Source organism: Papilio machaon, chromosome 12 (assembly GCF_912999745.1).
Source record: "Papilio machaon chromosome 12, ilPapMach1.1, whole genome shotgun sequence".
NCBI classification, from domain to species: Eukaryota; Metazoa; Arthropoda; class Insecta; order Lepidoptera; family Papilionidae; genus Papilio; species Papilio machaon.
In genome coordinates this window covers 1,095,318-1,117,838 of record NC_059997.1, presented here as the reverse complement: position 1 = coordinate 1,117,838, position 22,521 = coordinate 1,095,318, and the positions used below count along the sequence as shown (strand labels likewise).

The 22,521-nt window shown below is 32.2% G+C and overlaps 1 protein-coding gene across 6 annotated transcripts in view; it reads left to right on the top strand.

Annotated features, from left to right (window-relative positions):
- The window catches only part of LOC106718970 (facilitated trehalose transporter Tret1), a 37,348-nt gene that overhangs the window by 11,938 nt on the left and 2,889 nt on the right, over window positions 1-22,521 (top strand). The window contains exon 1 of one of the 6 annotated variants that reach the window (XM_014513192.2): window positions 10,221-10,389. The exons of 2 other annotated variants lie outside the window; for them this stretch is intronic. In XM_014513192.2, the coding sequence (XP_014368678.1) occupies window positions 10,321-10,389 (69 nt within the window). In that variant the 5' untranslated portion in view covers window positions 10,221-10,320. Of the gene's footprint in view, window positions 1-10,220; window positions 10,390-14,343; window positions 14,616-18,016; window positions 18,191-22,118; window positions 22,333-22,521 lie in introns of those variants that run through there. 3 more of the 6 variants (XM_014513194.2, XM_014513190.2, XM_014513191.2) reach the window with 3 other exon arrangements.

Genomic DNA, 22,521 nt, shown 5'->3' with positions numbered 1-22,521 from the left:
TCAATTTGTGTTACACTTACTATTTATTATTATAATAACGAACTTAAATATTAATACTAAATGTACTTAACTTTAAGATTTACTTATGTTACACGTTATTGAAAGGACTCGTCTACAAAAAAAAAACTATCGGGACAATTTACAATAGTTTTATTTTCAACAGACGGATCTTTTATTCTTTTTTATACTATACTAGCTGTCGCCCGCAACTCCGTCCGCGCGCAGTTAAAAAAAATGAAAAATAGATGTTGGCCGATTCTCAGACCTACTGAATATGCTCACAAAATTTCATGAGAATCGGTCAAGCCGTTTCGGAGGAGTACGCTTACGAAAACTGTGACACGAGAATTTTATATATTAGATTTTTTATTATTCATTGTTGTTGATAATTATTATTTTATTAACTTGTAAATACATAGTTATGTACATGTATGTTATATCGATATAAACAAAATGGCCTATTAAATTTTATGTTCCTTACATTATTTATGTTACGCTTAGTTTCGGAGAGGTTTGTGCAGTCTTCAGATTTAAAAATTGAAACCAAATAATCGGATATATTGAATCTGTTTTTCGCGTGGAGATTACTTTAAAATAATGTATTAAAGTGACGTAAGTTGTGCTACTAGATTGTATCACAATGTTTGCAGTGCGCGTGTCCATTGTGAGGCAATCGACGTCTGACGTCTACAAACACTATGATTGGTGTGCAAACATTGTTGATGACAGTTGCCTACTATTTACACATGCAATTTTAGTTAGAGATGATTCTATAATTTTGAAAATAAATAGATATTGTGTTTTTTTCTAACATGAAGAAGCTTAAATATTAGGTACCAGTTCAATGAATAGTTTTTGGTTATAATGTGAAAAATAACGGGCTCTGATTAATATAAAATTGTAATAAAATATTTTGCATTATCAATCACAAATCATCGTTTTTTTAATCAATTCATTGAAACAAGAAAGCTACCAGTTTTATTGAAATAATTCAGTTCTAAAACGTTCTTGTTTTTATTACACTTATGTGTGAGGTCGATTGCGGCGAAGAGCGTCGGTGGCTCAAGGGTTAAGTTGTAATCTGAGTCTGGTCTGGGACAGACCCTGGGTACGAATTCTGCCATGTACCAATGTGTTTTTCGATTATCGATTTACATATGTACATTTATCCGGCCTGCGCCTATATGCGAAACAATTCAAAGATCTGTGTGAAGTCAACCAAACTGCAATAGTCCAACGTTGTTGACTATTGCCTAGTCACCCCTGTCTTAGGGTAGACTCCGAGCTACTAAAGTACATATTATTAAGTACAGTACAGTACGTAAAGTGAACTGATAAATGACTGGTAAATTGAAAGAATACCTTTCTGATCGCAAGTGATGTGTACTTACTAAACTGATGTATAAATTAATTAAAAATATTTACAAAACTTCCCGTTGTTAAATATCTGAGTTAAACAGATACTGAATTATCTTGATATGTTTTCCTCCATTGATTTTGCTATCGGGGATTTACCTAGTTATTTAATCTTCCAAAATGATCTGTATTTAATTTGGCACGTAATTTAATACTTCAATATTTATTCTACAGACGAAAGTATTGTTCATAAACTTTGCATTAAAAAATGTTGTTATTTTAGGCGAAATAAACCGTACAGGTCACCGAAATAAAAACTCCATTTAAAGTGATCAGGAAGGCTTTAAAAATGATATACAGCATGGAAACATTTTCACATACTTTCCTTATAATCAGGAAGTAAGAACATTATTGGATACTGCTTTCATCTTCCGTAGTTTATTGTATATTTATTTTATTCTCTTGTAAACATTTATTTCTAACTAGCAGTCGCCCGCGTATCTGTGTGCGGAATTAAAAAAAAAAACTTATTTAGTAGCCTTTGTGTTTCTCCAGACTAAGTGCTACATCTGGAGATACCTTCAAACAAACTGACATCTAGATGGTAAAATACTAAATGACTTACGACATACGGGATTCAAAGTCGTACTTGCAAGCTATTTGTAACTTACTGGGTTAAAATAACCCAAATTACAAATTACTTAGTTGCAATCGGGGTTTCCCGTTCAGCAGATTTTTTAAGTAATATTACCTTGGGTCAAAAGAAACACCTCAAACGTGATATTTCGAAATTATGACGTTGCTCCGTAAATTTTTTAAATACCAGGCTCGTACTAGAAGTTTCATTTAGTCACTAAAGCCGACTCACATCTGCCACTTTAACTGAATAGTCTGAAGGTGTGTAACCGCCTTAAAAAACTTTGTCAAAATATGTCATGTTTATGATTACTTGCAGTACTGCATTTAACGTAGTTGATAGTTTTATCAGAGTTCGTAACAAGTTTAAATTGTGATGGTAATTTGAAGGTAAATTCTTAACGTCTATACACTGATGAAAAAACCTACATATAAATAATAACAACAAAAACGACAATGTTCCCTTTGACAAAATAATAGTTATGAAAATGAAGTGGCAAAGAGAACGTTAAGTATGGATTGACATGATCAAGAAAGGGGTGACAATGGAGATGACGGCAGACGGATTGATTTGGAGGACGGAAACCTGGTGCGTCGACTCTACGTAAGTGGAGCAAGGTCAGGGAGATGAAGAATAGTTATGTCAATAAATAAATGTGACGGTAAAATTGTCATTTGTTATTCAGACCACATGCCAAATATCATACATCCTAAAATATAATGTAGGTACATTTCTGGTACTAAAAAAACAATCAGTTGCATTAATCAAAGAAAATCAGATCAGATATATATTAATGCTAGATTAATCAACGTCGAGTTGTTGTTGATTATAATAATCACATACTAGTAAGGAAAACAAAATCACATCGTCTTGAATGATTCACATTTTGTTTACGAAGACAGACAATGGAAGTATAAAATAAAATGTATTACATTTGCTTAGTGTGTTGTTCGGAAGCGAGATCTTGTACTTCCGTTACCTTCAAGCGTTCACTCACTTCCTCTCTGACCTTCTTTGTTTTATTCATTTCCTTACATTTTCGTTATTTTATAAACAATCCATTGTGGAGATTGGATTTGCGACTGAAGGAAGCAGGGCCGCGGATGTTTTCGAAAGCTTTCCCGTAGCCCCACCAAAAAACTGCGTAAGGTCTAAAAGGTTTTTAGCCGTTGTGAGTCCGACATAATCCTCGCAAGGACGGATATGTTTAGTCATTTCCTTAATAAATAAAACAAATTGTAAATTATTTAGACTTGAAAGTAGTTTTTCCGAAGACCTGCTTCTTATTAAAAAAATACTTATCGTTGGTTTCTGAGACCAAAGTTCTTGTATACATATCGTCATCCCTCTCATTATCTTTGACAAAAGGGAGATATTTAAAAAATATGATTTAAACAGAGATTAGTTCCAACGATTAGTTCGCGTAATGATAATAATGCTACTGCTTCCACCACACTGGCAGGTGACGTCAGCCGCTAGCCGCTCGACCTTGGCATTGACTGTGTTGCCGAGTTCGAGGATGCGCATGCGCCGACACTTCGGCACAACCAGTGTAGGGTAACTATAAATTATATGTGGAAATATTGGGATAAAAGAAAATTTTTAGTAAGGTGAATTTTCAGGCACATTCTCTTCATCTGCGTGGAAATAAAAAAGTTAGTATGTGTTCTTCCAGACTATATTCTACATTTATGCTAAATTTTATTCGAGATCCGTAAGCCGTTTTGGAGATACTAGTAACAAACATCCATTCATCAATCCATCCAAACTTTATAATTATTACTAGCTGTCGCCCGCGATTCCGTCCGCGCGCAGTTAAAAAAAAAATGAAAAATAGATGTTGGCCAATTCTCAGACCTACTGAATATGCTCACAAAATTTCATGAGAATCGGTCAAGCCGTTTCGGAGGAGTACGGGAACGAAAACTGTGACACGAGAATTTTATATATTAGATTAATAAATTATTTATTTTATGGTTACCTTATTATTTAATACAGGTTTCTAACGCATATTACAGTATTGTTAAACATTTGTGTGTGAATGATGTTTGTGCATTCACAGACAACCGGATGCCAGGACAATTACGTACTTTACCACCTGTAAATTGTTTCAGCCATAAACTATAAGTATAACAATAAAACATTATTTATAGGTTATTTAATACTATACATCCGACCCGTCTTTGCGTGTGTAGAAAACTTAGTAATTGTATTTAAAACTATCCTATTTTGCTTAAGTTATAAAATGTCAACAAGATCGTTTTTTAGTAATTTTACTAGTTTTTTTTTTATAATGTTCGTAAGAAACGGGATTCTTACCACGATTAGGCTGTTTGAGCTCCCGATATTTCGGCACAGTTGCATGCGCCATGTTCACGGGTTGACTGATGTTGTGCGGTAGTGTAAAAAATGTTAAAGGTAGCCGTATCGGTCTACCTTCTTTCTGATTCGGCGACCACTACCACTGTCCGCGTTCTCACTGCACATTAAGTCCGCACTCGATGTTATTTTTGTTTGTCGACAAACTACACTCACTGTGTCCACATTTGTGCGCGTACTCGAAGTCGGTTGCTACAGAACTTGCGACAGACTTGCGACAGAACGCCACTACATACCAAGATTGGTAAGAGAAGCGATTGAAATTGCTAAATGCAAAAATTTCAATCGCGAAGATGGGTTTAAATTGTCGAGTGCCTGGAATCCAGTGATCCAGTATTACAACAAGACTGGACAGCAACCGACTTCGAGTACGCGCACAAATGTGGACACAGTGAGTGTAGTTTGTCGACAAACAAAAATAACATCGAGTGCGGACTTAATGTGCAGTGAGAACGCGGACAGTGGTAGTGGTCGCCGAATCAGAAAGAAGGTAGACCGATACGGCTACCTTTAACATTTTTTACACTACCGCACAACATCAGTCAACCCGTGAACATGGCGCATGCAACTGTGCCGAAATATCGGGAGCTCAAACAGCCTAATCGTGGTAAGAATCCCGTTTCTTACGAACATTATATTTGTAAAAACCACGAAAGTTTGAAGTTATATAGTTTTTTTTTTGTTTTAACAGTTATTTTAGTAGTTTTTTGTTGTTGTTTAAAGTAGTTTTGGAGTTTATCCCGTACAATGTGATAAGCCTTTTTTTATTTAATCTTATATGTATATAAGATACTTTGTGTAAACACCTTTTACCTTTATAAAATTTTCAGTTATATTCATATGGTGTTACTTATGTGCTAAATAATAATTGAGATTGGCGATCTCTCTAACATTGTATCATATTTATTAACCTATGTACTGATGTAATTGTTTATCTTTCTAATACATATATATGTCTTGTTATTGAGAAATTGCATACTGTTTTATTAAACGACTAAAGTCCGTCATTAATTGATTAGCAAAGCTATTTGTTTATTTATCAAGGGTTATCTAGTATATAAGCCAAGTCGATTTTAGATTATGCAATTTGTATCCCATTAATTAAACAGTATAAACATCTAGTCGACATAGTTTACACTTTATCTGTCTATTACGATCGGACTCGAAGGACCAAAAAAGAAGAGATTTAACTATATACAATTCTCTAAAATGAAAAAAAGTTCAAACAGGTTTGTTGGTTTCTTAAGTAATTGAATTGTTAAAATATGTTTCAAATTAAAAATTAACTTTCATCTTCAATTCAATTCTTCAATTTTTTTTATCAGTTTGATTATTTCCTGATAAAATAAGTATAATAATGTTGTCACATTGTTATGACAACTTTGGCAAATAACGTAATCATTAGAATTTCGACACAATTACATAGTTGTGTTTACAGTGACTGACTTCTGATGACTAAACCTGTCGTCATTCAAAATCGGATAATTCACTAAATTTGCTCTGTCATAAAGTTTTTACTTTGTTTTAATCAATAAGTTTAATAGCAATAAGTATTCAAGTGTTTAAATTTAATTAAAAACAAAGAAAAATATTCACTAGTGGGTTTCTGAGACCAAAATCTATGTTTAAAACATATTGTTATCTCTGTTTTGTCAAAGACAATGACAGGGATGACGATATGTTTTATACAGACATTTTGGTTTAGAAACCCACGGCCTTTCGTTTACTTAAATTTCGTGTCCATAATATTTATGATAATAATGACAACATGTTTGTAGTTTGTACTAATAAACTTCGACATCGTTAGGGGGGTTTAGGGAGGGGCAGCTGACCCCTTTTAGACAGTTGAAAAATGTAAAATAGATATAAAAACTACTTCTAAAAGACCATATAAATGATAGCCAGGCGTAAACGTCGTAAAGACACAAATGTCACATAGATTTTATCTATATCTAGAACATAATCTACATTTATATATACAATCTGTGTTGATTAAGGGTCTAAAGAGGATACATATTGTGATTTTAGTCACGTACCTACATGTATCTCTCTGCGTACGTCGCGGTCCTCACGTACGCTATTGTTGATTCCGATTTTGATTTTCATGCTGTATTTTGCTACTAGGATGTGTACGATAAAAAATAGATCTACTCTTATGAATTACTAGCTGTCGCCCGCGACTCCGTCCGCGCGGAATTTGAAAAAAGGTTATTACCTTTGTGTTCTAGTAGCCTATGTGTTCTTTCAGACTATGTTCTACATATGTGCAAAATTTCATCAAGATCCGTTAAGCCGTTCCGGAGATACCTTCAAACAAACATCCATCCATCCATCCAAACATTCGCATTTATAATATTAAGTAAGATAACCAACGGGTTCTTATTTGAGGAGCATCAGAAGAAAAACTGATAAATCACATTGTTGTTTTTAGTGGAAAAGTGTTATAATATCTAGTAGTGTTATTGCCCAAGTTCATGGTTCATAAAAAATGTCAAAATGTGAGTTAGTTTTTGTTTCGACGCTTCTCATTTATTATGCTACAAGTTTAAGCTTTTTACGAGTTTTATGTATATAGCCAAACAAGGATATCTGAGACGGTGAGAGAGGCGCTGCTGTCGCAGTTAGTGCTGACGGAAAATATGTAAAACCTACATGGGCACACTAGAAAATGGCACACAAACTACAGTACAAGAAAGATCTTGTGATTGTCACATTTTTGACGTTGACGGGAAGGCGCTAGTGAACTGTCATAATTTAGTTAGATTTATGCCCGCCGGATCAGATATCTATGTTGGGCTATACCAGAGGTAAAGTAGGAAATAAGTTTTAACACTAATTTACAGGACAGTCTAGAACATGCTAGTATCATTATCCATCGAATCATAATAATTTTACTTAGGTACTCTTTTTCCCTAATCACAGAAAACGAATGATGTCAAACTGAGACAATTGCTTTGTGTAACATAATTTGTATTCAATGCCTTATTTTATTTCGGGAATAGAATGACGCATTTGATGATGCGATAACCGATATTTTGGTCTTATTTCCCGAACACATTCGTACAACGGAAAGTACATTGCTTTCTTATAGAATTCAAATAGATTCTATTTTAGAAGAAGAAACATTTGTATTAGCAGACAATGTTACAAAACTACAATGTATTTAAATATATATTTAATAAATATATATACTAATCTACGTAATAAATGTTATTTGGAGTTATCGTTTGACTTCATCGAAAACTGTACGTTTGCATCTGACCTATGTCTACTGCCTTATCTTTTCTCATGTCAGTGTGGTCTGGGTAAATGCAAATGGCGATCCCCGTCGATGTATTAAATATTATTTTAAATTGGAGCAAATGACAATTATAATAAATGCCACTTTAACACACAGAAGTCGTACACTGTCCCTTTGCCCGGATGACAGATGGGTCAGTTTGTATAGAAGCCATGTATACATAATTTAGTTAAATAATTTGTTTCTTTCATCCTTAAATTTGTTTCTTTTTTTATATATTTTCTCGGTATGTGGAAACAAAAATTTAAATATATCTATTCACCCTAATATTATCTTACTGAGATTTGATGGTAAAACCCCATGAAGTTTGTACCAACTAATACTTGCTAACCTTTATATACTTTGTTATCTTGTACCTACATAAAATTTCACGATAGTGCAAGAAACATAAACATTATATAGCAAAGATAAAGTCTCGTTAAATCGCAACCTCGGGTTAAAACCATAAATCCTTCCAATCAATACTTTAATAACATTTATCTCGTGGTTACAATCAAGAAAGTTATCTACTTTCATTGCCAGTTAAAGTTGTTTAGATCTAGTAGTTTGCAACTTGATGTAGAAGAAGGCTAAATCTAGATTTATTACTTTAGGAACAGCAACTAATCAACTTAAAATTGCCGATAGGCGATGTAATCAAAGGTGCATTAAGTTGAGAGCTACATTATTTACGAGCATTGGAATTAACAGTCAGTTTATAAATTTTCGAAAGCAATGTCAAGCGAAGTAAGTACGATGGAATCAACTTAGTTACTTATATATATTAAATCGGAGTATCTGTGTGTAATATTAAAATAATATATCATATTTCGTACAAATTACGTATTGAAAACGAAAAACCAATTAATAAAAAATTTTAATCAGCGCGGACGGAGTTGCGGGCGAAAACTAGTTTTCTTATAAAGCAGGAGTTTTGGAGACATTTTTATTAAATAAATTCGACATTATAAACTCATAAAAACCAGTGATCAATGAAGAGACTAGATATATTTGCAAATTTGCAGATATCGCTTTGAATTTGTTTTTTTAACATAGTAAGTTAATATGTAAAATATGGTAGATACAAGAAACATATATGTGATATGATAATAGGACCAGTGTAACTGGTTATAATTTTATATATTTTAGACTAGACGAACAAGATATAGTGCTTTTAATAATCAGATGAACTTTAGTGACACCAACAAATAACACTTTTAAAATGCAAATCACGAAAAAAATACAGAAAAATATTGTTAAAAAAATCTGTAACATATTAATTTTATCTCATAATGTTCGCTGACTTTCATACAAATTTAAAATTACACTGTCTTTTGTTTTATTAAACCAAAGCTTTAAGGTTTATAAAACCTTGTGCGCTGATCCTGCTTGAGTGGGATAAAGCCAGAGAGATGATGCCTGTCTCTTGTTTTATGTCTGTTTTTTATTCTTCAAATATTGCAATTTTGTTGTTAACGGAATAGTCATTTTCAATCACAACATGGAAACAATAACAATGGATTATTTGATAGGTTTGTTTATCGTTGGGCTTGTTTGTCGAATGCCACACTCTCTGATTGCGAAGTGTACGCCCTGCCCGAGTTACTTTGCTGTGTGTTTTGACTGTCGTGATACTTTGACATATATTGGGTGTTTCCCGTTGGGCCGATCGGCCTACCGATCGAAAATGTAGTGGTCACACGTGGTAATGGGATTATTGTTAAATTTTATGAACTCAATTAATCAAATGGGAAAAAATAGTTTTGAATACTAGCCCTCACCCTCTGATCATCAGCTAACCCTTTTCTTGAGCAACGGCTGCCTTCCTTACTTTACGGATGCAATAAAAGTGAGTATACCGTAACGTAAAAGTAAAATGTCTCCAAAAAAGCGTTTAAAGTTCCTATTGAAAATATATTTCAAATTTACGATGTACCGAGTCATAATGCAGGCGCACGTGGCCATGCGTATGTGCGTTTCGCTCCGCCTGCTTTACACTATTAAATCAAATTACTTGAATTGGATAAAATCAACAATCAAAATACACCGCAATACATTTGTAAAGAGAACAGAATAAAAAAAGAATAATTTTGTACATAGTATACAAAATTTCGAATAACACTGGCTGGAAAGAAATGTATCTTCAACACTTAAGCTATTAAATACTGATTTGGAACCTCAGCTTCTATATACTGGTATGATTGAATAACATCAAGAGCCATTTTGTTACCCAAAAATAATAAGCAAACTTCTGCTAGCAAATATGAAATTATTAACCAAAAAATCTGTTTAGTTTTATAATACTTATCTGAAAACTTCTTCAAAATGAATCTAGGTAGTCATTATCAATTTTGGCAAGAATTAAAATATGAAAAAAAAAATGGGAAAATATATTACTGGCTGAAATCAAACAAGTTTACTTGCGTAGATGACAAGCCCACTTGCTTGGGTTTTATCAAAATAATATTATTATTCTGAACATGTGTATATCTTTATAAACGAATGAAAATGCTCTTAAGGAAAATCCATATTATATCTCTGAATAAAAACGATGTCCGCATAATGCGGACGCTAGTCCGAACCCGAACGTAGTGGTAGAAAGCTCTCGAATTCCCATCGTTTTAAATAAAAATAAAAACTTTGTGATTAATATAATAAAAAAAATAAAATGAAGAAAATGATGAAGGATAGTGTGTTGATGGTCTCTATGAAATATCATCCGGAATTTTATGACGAGGTAAGCGATTTTTTTAAGTATTTAAAAGTTTCAATAAATTGTCTTACAAATTCATGAGATCAAATTAATTATAAGACGTGATCCATTATTTATAATACGTCCTTTTTTATATAAAATCACTCAAAAATATAAACGGAATTAAAGTAATTAGAATTATAATGGCATTCAGACTGCTAAGTTATAATTTAGTGCTTTTTTCAGCATTCAGAATTAAAATTGCAAAATGTACAAAATCGCCAAATAATTTTACAAGTAGATAAATGAAAATCAAATTAATTTGAAAGGTTAATAGTGAATATAAACTGACTTAATACCAATTTAAGTTATATTGATAACTTAATAACAAAACTTTGAAATAATAATTTTGCAACAATAGTGTTGGTCGGGACATTAGCAGAAGTTACACAAAATACAGAAGAATGCTCTGATCTAAATTTTAAGAATAATTCTTAATTTTTCTCTTCTATAGATTTAAAAAAAAAACGTAAAAAAAAGACGTATGACCGTATTATTAAATGCCACAAGCGATCAAATGCAAAAAGAACAAGACTGGTTTATAGGTTTTGGAGTGTTCCTTTATAAAATAGTTGATTTACCACATGCTTCGATAAATATAGCAGATAATCTTGCTTTGGAAAAATGTTCCAAGGTCATTTTAGTTGACATTACTAAATAATTTTGGGCAAAATTGAGACTACCTGAAATGTATAAAGCCAGATTGTTAATAATTATTTTGCTAGGTCATATTTTATTTGGAATAGTCACGCTAGAAACGGTTATATCTGTAAATATAACTGTTTGTAATCTTTTATATTCATATATCTATATGATAGCCTGACAAGAAATATAAAAATCCTCACAATATGGCGGAAAAATAGGTATCTAATTTCTTTGAGTATATTGCAAGATGATGTAATAAAGAAGGCGATTGAAGCGCCCCCAAGACTTTTTAAATAAATGTGGATATTGATTGGCAATATATCCCTTCATCAGCTTTTTAATTCTCTGTCTTTCTTATTTACTTTCCCACACAGAGAGGATCCAATTAGTGTAGGTTAAGTATGGTAAATTGATACTAAGGCCCTCCCTTACTCTCTAATTAACTGAGTACGGCAATTATGAGTCATTTTTTACATTCAAATATATATATTTCTACGTGGCGCGCTATTTTTTTAAAAAGAAGTATTAACTAAATCATGTAACAGGTTTTTCTGGTATATTCTTGTGCGAAAATAGTAACGTGACATTTTTTTTATTACTTGTTTTGATTACATAATTTTAACCCTGAGTTTCCACTGTCTTAAAACATATTGCTTTCTCAAGTTATTATGAAATAATGAGAGGGATGATAACATGTTTTTGTATAAGTAGAAAACAAAACTCATCGCTATAACATGAATTTTCTGAGTAACTGTTCTTGTAACTATCGCTGATGATAATAAAAAGATTTAATTGTTTGCTTGTTCCGGAAAAACTTAAAAACGAATAATTATCACGAGGCTAATGTTTCCAAAATAACATTGTTACAATGTGTTGTTTTTGTTATTTTCGTAATTACCACGCGAATATATAAACGAAATAACGTCAAATAATTTATCTTTACTGCCATCTTTAGATAACACCGTCTTATGTAGATTTGTTGAAACGAACATAGTTAAATAAAACAATTTTCTGTTGATAAATACGATTAAGAAGTGTTATTATATTTGACTATATATAACTATACAATTAACTAAGTTTCCTATCAACAATTGTAAGATGATGCAAAAATATTTCCACTCCAAATCCATCAACTTATAGATTGTCTAATAATTAGATGATAAACCATTCGCGAATCGATAATAGATAGATACATGCGTTATCTAAATATTACATTGATCGGAGAATAAATCCAACGTTCAAATAGATAAGTCGCGTACATACGAGGAAATGTACCACAGACTGACCGCGGGTCGGAGTCAGCGGAAACTTGCTCGCTCTGACTGTAACCTATCTGTGCAGACGCAGGCGATTTGTGACGTCACTACTAGCTATTGGTTAGTCAATTGATGATAATGTAAACTTTCCGCTTATATGATTATATTAGGATAGATAACATTGGAGTCCAACACAGACCTTCTGTTGAATCGTTAAGGGGGCGTTGTCCGAGCAATGACTGTTTCTAATTATTCCATAACTTTTCTAATAAAGAAAGAATGGAAGGGGGAGTGAACTTAAAGTGGGAGAGGACGTACAAAAGGGGTAATGTCCTCTTTTTATACGTCTTCTTTTCTTTCAGATGTCTAAGGACAGCGTTCATTTCGCTATTTTAAGTAAAACAGGTCCCTACTTGCACGTTTGCCAACTTCAAATGTAAAAATAAAAATTCAATCGAATTTCGCGACATCTTAGAAAAACGGACAACGAATTTTGGGAACCGAGGGTCAAGTCCACACTTTCAGTGGTCTAGGTATCCTTGTCTAGAAATTTAATGCACCTATTTACAAAACCTGTATGTGATAACTAATATGGAATCATTAAAAACAAATATGTTCAACACGTCTATAATATTTACTATTATTACCGAAACGTTTCTACCTGAGACAAATATTTAATATGTAGGATTAACCTTGGATAAATAGACAAAGACATTGCCAATAATAAAGACAGAAAAGTGACCGAAAATGTGATCATTAAGACATATAAAAATGTAAGTATTACTAAATAATAATATTACACTCGACTCGGATTAAAATATTCAAATGAACAACACATCAATGCCTAATTATGTGTGCTTATGTGCTCAGATAAAATATTTTAAAAACATAAAATGACGCGTGTTTCGAATTCGTTACTTAATTTCTTTATTATCTGCACAATACTAGTATGGTATTGTATTATCTGTGACCATATATTAAAATTCCTCGTATGGTTTTTTACATTTAAAAAGAATGTTTTGCAATTATTTCTTTTCATGGAATATTCTTTTGGTAATTGATCGCTGTAATTATTATAAAGAGTTTTCATCGTTGTTTTTTTTTAATTTTTTTGTTTGGTGTATTGAAATCTAGATTTAAGATTTTTCGTCAGACAAAGTTACCATAAAAGTAGTTTATTTAGTAACGAAAATTAACTTTAAAAATCCTGTTTGAGTAACATTATTCTAAGTAACTTTTAACAATTATGTGAAGGAATTCTGAAAGTAACGCGAAGGTGTGTTACGAAATGATCAATTTCTCGGTAGTGTTACAAATTACGACAAACTCGAGCAAATCCGTTCGCGGCGATTACCTGCGACTTTCAATGGAGTGCGTCATGTTGTATGTCACATACTCGCCCTGCATGGTTCTTGCAATGCAGCTTTAAGCCTCCCACACACTTTCGATTTTCAACCAATAAAAGTAATAAATATGCTATGGTTTCCCCCCTATAGTAATAAAAATATAAAACAGACATAAAAATTTCGTCAAAATAGTAAGTAGATATCACTTAAAAACTACTTGTCAGTTTTTTTCATTTGAAAAGTTGGACCAAATGTTGATTTAAAATTAAAGAAAGAATTTTTAGTCCTAGCTCCCCCTAGATCTAACCTAGAATATTAATTGACAACGTCCGTGTTATGTTCTTCTAGAGTAAGCTATTAATAACAAACATGTTAGCCGCTACCTTACCCGATACCCATTTCTATAGCTAGGAACATTTATTGGTATAATTCGAATTTTTTATTTAATTTAAACAATTTTTTATAAAAAAATAAATAAATATTCATTGAAAATCTGGCTGATTTTTGACTGTATAAACACAAGTAGAAAACTATATATTTTGTAATAAAAGGTATTAGAAAATATAAAGCCAGAACATACATATATAATTTAATTGAATATTAAATCAGTTATCGGATATGAATTCTACCTTGTTTCACCGCGATTAAATTGAGATTAAATTATCGTTTATCTTAGAATCGCACGTGCGTTAGGGACTTTATTTGCGGCGCGTTAGTCCAAACGACGGTTGTCCCGCGCTCGCGGTCAGTGTCGACAAGAGATTCAGGAAAATAGGCCGCAAACGACGCAACCTTTTTCTTTACGCGAAAAAAAAAAATAAGTCGAAAGTAATCTATGGCATTAGTTCGATTGTTTTTTTATTGTAAATATTAGGGTGTGCTTCGCGGTTTTTTATTTCCAGCCAGAAATTTATATAAGTGTATTCGCGTTTAATTTTTCCAGTCATTTTCAACGTTACGTGAGGTGAGTTGAAGTAATTTTTTTACTGTCACAAACGGAAAATATTTTTAATTCAAAATATAACATAGTAGGTAGTTTATGAAATACTGAAATACCAATTTATTTGAATTCGGATATCGCTTTTGATTTACAGTTTTTCTTTTAAACCATAGAAAGATTATTAAATTAGTATTGATTTTTTTTAGTTTATTTACAATAAAAAATAAATCGAATAGATATATTTGCAATGAAACCCAAAGCAACTGACTTTTTGAGGGATTAATACGAAACATTTCCCACTTTAAAATCTACAAGTACATTATGCTACAGGCTTTTACAATGTAATACACATGCTTACACAACCACCCTCCTGTTAGTCGGGCAAAAATACCTTGAATTGTTTTTCACAACTCATTGTTTTTCACAAATCATTTAAAGCAGCCCAAAAATTTTAATCGCGTTAACAATAAAAAAATGTTTAATCTTTTTAAATCATCCTACATATTTTAAATAAAATGTGTTGAAACACTGTACATAAATTTTTCTGAATTATCAAGATTATTTTATCTCTTATAATTCTTTCGACCTTGTCGTAGTTTTCTTTTTATTTGTTGTAAACCATGTGTAAGACAACAAATTTATAAATCCTCTTATATCTGTTACCCTTTCCGGGTTAGATATATATTTATATTAAAATTGTAACCATGAAAGATTTGATTGTTTGTTTATTTGCATTGAATAGGCTTCGAAACAACTGAATCGTATTGAAAAATTCATTCACTATTAGAAAGCTACACTATCCCCGAGTGACATAGCCTATATTTATTACTAGGTTTTTTTGATTCACATATTTTTTTAACTGATAATAATTTTTGTAAAGTTAACTTTGGCTCAAAATTTACAAGGGGTGTACGACTACACTAAAATGTATACATTTTAACAGCAGGTTTACATTGCCTAAACTCTTATGCAACAACTACGAAATCATAAGCCCTATCTTATGTTTACATGTGACAAGTAATCAACATGATGTCAAAACTGATGTGCGGTACATCTATATATAAAAACATAGAAATCCGCATTCGAGCAACGTAATTAGCGTTGCATGTCGTAGCGCTGTAACATGCGAGTTTGAAGCCGTATGACTACGTATAGAGGTTGCATTTGTCTCCGTCACATTGAATTCTGAAAAGTGTCGCATTTGATTGGTAGGAACTTTATGATCTTACTAATATTATAAATGCGAATGTTTAGATGGATGGATGTTTGGTTGAAGATATCTCCAGAACGGCCCAACGGATCTTCATGAAATTTGGCACAGATGTAGAACATAGTTTGGAAGAACTCATAGGCTACTTTTTTTTTTAAGTCCGTGCGAGCATCCCTGTCATCTTTGACAAAACAGGGGTAACAATATGTTTTAAAATTAGAATTTAAAGAGAATATAATAATAATAATATTGAGAATGAAAAAATGAAATTTTTGTCTCAGAAACTCACGTTTACTTGAATAGTTTATTGTTAGATTGAGTTACTAATCTTTCCTACCATACTTCACAAATTATGTATTCATATTTTGTCTTTTGTTGATTGTTTTGAGAAGTGTACAAGTAGTCGGCCTCTGCACTGCGTCAAATACGTCCGTTTCCGTACGGACGTACAGTCATAAGTCCTGAACGACCAAGGCAATATTAATTGATTGTTTTATATCTATGTTCTGTTATTTTAATTCAATCTGCATAATAACCTAATTTCGGCATTCGAACTTTTGTTACTATAACTATTGAAGAACCATAAAGTTTTAACTTTTTTTTAATTTAATTTCTTTAAAAGACTTACCCCAAGGTACATTTTCGTACAAACAAAAGAACCAAAAACACACACATGTGACGTTTAATAATTAACTTTTATTAATAAAGGCTATAAAAAAATCTATAAATTTTTAATGACACCAAAATCTAATATTTAAAATTCTCGTGTCACAGTTTTCGTTCCCGTACTCCTCCGAAACGGCTTGACCGATTCTCATGAAATTTTGTGAGCATATTCAGTAGGTCTGAGAATCGGCCAACATCTATTTTTCATAACCCCCCCCCCCCATTTTTTAACTGCGCGCGGACGGAGTCGCGGGCGACAGCTAGTATCTTATAATTTTAAAGTAATAGAGTCCCAGCTCTGAATATTATCTAGTATTGTAAAGATATAATTTATTGAAGTCATAATATTATCATGCAGTAGGTATATAACAACGTCGGCAAGTTATTTAACATATGATTACGAGTATAGAGTTCGCAACAAAAACTATTATTTGCATCAACTGGATAATTAATAATAATAATAATTACTACTTGTTACTTCCACGTTCATAATGAAATATCTACATATACAGTCAAAACCGTTTATAGCGACATCGTTTAGAACAACATACCGGTTAAATTGACCAAAATCAAAGGTCCTGGCTGAATGTTATTACATATCTTTCCTATTAATACCTGTCACCGGTTGTTACAACTATCGGTTTTTACGACTCAATATGAGTAGTCCCTTCGATGTCGTTATAACAGATTTTGACTGTATTCGAAAATATAAAAAAACCTATTTTTATAGCGAAGCGACCACTACTCATGAACATCTGGAATTGCAGATTAGTTGCCTACATTTATTCAACCGAGGAGGGGTCCAAAGAAAGAGGATATATCCCCTTTCTATACGTAACTTCCTCCATCTAATCCACTTCCCCTTCCCATCATTTCCTAATGAAAAGTATTAGGAATTTTTTTTTGTTACTGAGTAGTCACTGTTCAGTTTCACCGGGCTTGAGGTGGCCGGGCGCAGATGGCGCTTAGCCTAAACCTCGTTTAAGAGTAACTAGACTCGAGGGCTCCTTCAGGAGCCTCGGCTCGGGCTGTTACTTCGTTGTTATTACCGGATTAGACAGGTTTTAACACGTTCCATATAATTAAGTATCAATTGATGGCATTGAATTGGTGGCTAGGGATTTTCTAATGGTCGAGAAATAGATGTATGGATAGTAGGGCAAAATGCTTCAGTATCTATATATATAAAAGAAAGTTGTGTTAGTTACACTATTTATAACTCAAGAACGGCTGAATCGATTTGACTGAAAATTGGTGGGCAATTAGCTTAGAACCAGGAAACGGACATAGGATATTTTTTACCGCGTTTTCTATTTTTTATTCCGCGCGGACGGAGTCGCGGGTAAAATCTAGTTTGATATAAGTTACAAACATTATTATCTTGACATATCTTTGTCTCTTACCAAATGTAGTATTTTCGTAATCATATCAGTATTATCCTGTCAATGTTAGTTGAGTGAAAATATTATCGCATTATCTTGAAGCTTGAGATGCACTCCAGCGAACTAAATATTGAGCAAATAGATACAAGTATTGTTTCAAGATTACACTAAAAATCTCAGTGTTTTGTTCGTATAACACACATTATATAACAACGAACAAGTTCGCAAACATGTTCGGTTCAAGTGCAACATCTAGTTTTCTAACGCTCGGTGCGTTGCCGATATTTCCCGCGCAAGTGATTACAACAGCCATCGTTTCAAATGTGATGCTTTCTATACCGGTAATTATAAACATCTTACTGCGAATTTTTAAATGGAGGGATGGATGATGTTTGTTAGAACGTATCTACAGAACAAACGTTCAACGGGAACGGATCTCGCTGAAATTTGGCATATATGTAGAACTTAGTCTGGAAGAACACACGGATTTTTTTTAATCCACGCGGACGGAGTCACGGGCGACAGCTAGGTATCAATCAAAAAAATAACTCAATAGAATCTCCCTATTAACTATAGAATTAATATAGTGGTTCATAAAACCTAGACAATATAAGTTATTCATCATAACTAGGCAAAATACTTTTCCCAGTTTTGCAGAAATGTCGCAAACAAAATAAACTTAAGAGCGTGATTTTCCACTAACGATTTATTTGTATAAAATATTTTATCATCTCTCTAATTCCTTTTGAGAAAACTGAGATAATTATTAGCTACTTTATGAACGTTTCTAGTGGAAATGTACTGCGAATGAGTTTTAAAATCGTGTCATTATTAATTGATATTAATACAGAAGTAATTGACTCATTGTGCTTTGTTTTTTAAAAAATAAAAAAATAAAGTGTGTAAGCATTTTGAGCATGTACGATCCGAATACATACGATCATTAAGGTTATTTTTTATGGAAACTTTATAATGCTGATGATACTCAGCCTTTGCAAACTTGAAATGCAGCGTGTATGTGGATATGACTGAAAGAGCTATTTTTCTAAACAAATTTATTGATAGTTTGGTACGAACGAAAAACTATACAAACATTTTAAATGTTGAAAAAAATTAACGGGAAAATGTGGTTTTTATGCTCGCACATAAGCATGCCAAGTTTAAGCGATAAAATTAATTGACGTTTTGTCACCTTAATTTCAAAACTAAAAATTAAATAGTTTACTAGCCAGTAAACTATCTCATTATATCAACAACCTCTCGAAGATTCTCGGTTGGCGATCGGAATGCAATGGCGTCGTTGAGATGCATCAGAAACAACTTTTTGCCGCGCAATTAAGTCGGGGGGCTCGGCTGGTTCTGTGAAATCAGTAACATGTTTTATCGTAAAATTTCTGAACGACTACGTAATTACTCTTTACGTCAGGCGTTGTAATTTTTTTTTATTTATTGACAGTATAATTAAAAATAATAATATGATAAGTACTGTTTTTTATCACATAACCAATTAAAGGTTAATCGACAAAAATGCTTATAAATATTTTATTGTGTCAAGGATTATAAAATGTGTATCAAGGTCTTTGTAATATTTGCATAATTTTAGGTTATAAAAATTTCTTTAAAGTAGTAAAAGTTTAATTCCATTAAACGTAGGAATGCAAAGAGGTGTTATATCTTCGGTTGTTTGTAAACATATGAGAAATTATTACATTATAGCATATTTGTATAGTGGCTTCGCATTTTAATATTACTGTTATGGACTTTTTAAATTATGTACCTATCTATTAGTCGTAAAACTAATGAAATCATGATCACTTTCTGATATATGTGATGTACTGATAGTTTGATTAATTTAATGTTTTTGTCCGTTCATACATGACATGTTAAATGTATAAGTTGTTCAGTCTTTTTGCTAATTCGTAAATGGACAAGTAAAATGACTTTGTTTTCAGCAAATGCCTTGTCTCTTAAAATGATAAGATTAACTTTTTCATTTTATCTATTGTACATATCGGATCACATATCGGATACATTCCAAATAGTTTATGATAAAATAAAATAAAAAATACAAAATTTAAGGTGAACACTTTTAAGGTGCCATTTTAAGGAAACCTACTTTCCCCATCAATCTGTAGTATCCACCAAGACCAGAAATTTAGGTTATAAATATTAATATAAACAAACCTTTTTCCTCTGATTGTCAAGCCATAAACAACAAAGATCAAACGGGCAACATTTGCCCAAACGGTAAGTTATTGCCGCGCATAGTCACGATTTGACGCGGGAAGTCTTTTAAAATCTCCAAAGAATCCGGTCTATTTACTACTTAAATAAATCAAAAGCTTAATATACAGAACTCTGTGTTTTACCTTCTTTAGAATTCACAGCAGTTGGTCGTCTGTGCAGGTTAAAAAAATGTTTACTTTATTTTCGTTTGTTTCAAAGATTAAAAATAATGATAATAACTAATCGTTATCTTAATTCCTTGCTCGTTTAAAAAGTAATTATCGCTTTTTTTACTTCCGTAGAAAAATGTCAAAACATAACTAGTTGTCACCCGTGACTCCGTCAGCGCGGAATTCCAAAAAACATAATAAGTAGCTTATGTGTTCTTCTAGAATATGTTCTACATCTGTGCGAAATTTCATCGAGATTCGTTGAGCCCTGGAGTTCTGGAGAAACCTTCTAACAAACATCTGTCCATCCATCCATTCAATTACACATTCGCATTTATAACATTAGTATGATGTACCATGATTTTTGATTTACATATTTACATTTATCCGACGTTCTTACGGTGACGGAAAACATCATGATGCAACCTGCACATATCTGAGAAAAAATTCAATATCTGTGAAGTCAACCAACCCACACTGGGCTAGCGTGGTTGACTATGGCCTAGTCACCCCTAACTTAGGGTTGGCTCCGAGCCCCTTGGTGGGGACGTATAGTGAGCTGATGATGTTTATTATTGATGATAATTATAATATTATTCTTAATGATAACGGCGACAAAACATGAAATTAACAATGGGTTGTGAATAAAAATATATCGCTGTGACGCGTGGTAGTGGACATTTATTATTCACGTTAAATAAAAACAAGTGCACCGTTAAAACAAAGATGTTGCTATAATCATGCATAACAAAGCAAAGGCAGTTCAAATCGGCAGCCATATCTGATAATAATAGCATACTTATAAGATGTTAGTCCACCATGTTAATAAATAAATTAATGAAGAAACAAATAATAATAAAATATATATAGTAGGTACATTGTTTTAGATAAATCGTAATACGAGCTATAACCATAAACCTCTTGCCGATAATGAGCAATAAACTTTAGTTGCACCGCCCCCAATAAAACATTCGTTTATTGATACAAATAAATACCAATAATATGCCAAAATCTTACTTTTTTATTATCCCCGAATTACTGGCAATGGAAACATATGGTAACATATTCCACTTTCAATGGTATTGACGTTCAATACAGTGTTTTGTAAAATTACTATTGAAACGGTATCGTCTTTTGTTACCTTCATAATATACCAAGTATTTACCTATTTTGTCTTTGTAAAATGGAGCGCTGCCGAGTGCAGGCCATTGCTTCGTTTTTAAATTGCCATTTAAAATGCCATTGGCCATTTTTTAAATTGTCAAAGTCAAGGACAGAATAATTACCACATCGCGTGACAGCAATTTCAAATGCACAAAATATTAAATTCTCAAATTCAGTTCGCTATTCACGAGACAAGAAACAAAACATGTCATAATTATTTTTTTGTTTATTAACACAAATTTAATCCACAAGGAAAACAGAAATAATTTATTCCTGTTTAGCGCGATCCATCCTCACCTCTGAATCTTCTTCATTTGTAACTCGAGCGTACAAGCTCGTTGGTTATGGATACTCCTATATATATAAGGCCTTCTTTTAAGATGTAACTGTATCATAAACAAAATTACAATATTATGCAATAAAAAAAGTATTTATATTGTAAACAATATTGTATAATTTTGTAAAAAAAATCATATCACAGCTTATGGCAATTGCTATTATATTTTGATAGGCGTAAAAAACTTGTGCCTTAAATGTTTATTTTATTCTTTAAATTTGTTGAAAGAGTTCTTAGAAAGTTTTAATCTTAAATAAAAATAATAACAATGCTTCAAACAAACTCAAATTTCGCAGTAAAAAATAAAAAATAATATTCTTTATGGCAATTATACTGACGGATGACGTTTACGAACGCTACGTCAAGTTGACGTCATCAATCTATCAATAATAGAAAGTCAGCTGCGTAATGTTTTGGCAAACAAAGCAAACGTTTTCCTTTACATGAATAATGAGTAGTGTTTTCTTTACAATAATCTTACATATATAAAATGCGTGTTAATCTATTTGGTTGTTTCCGTAAGCGTCGTAACCCTGAAACTGAACCATTACTTAGTGAGGCTGGTCCTAGCAGATCTCAAAATGAGGTAAACATATCTAAACCTTTTATATTTTTGTTAATATCATTTCGTAAATAATTGTCTAATGGAGAGATAGAATAGGTGTGTTTCTAAACAATAACGTTATATTTTACAGTACATTTATTAAAATTATTACAATTACCATAAATTAATTTTAATAAGAATGTTACATATTAAGTGGATCAAAATAAGTTT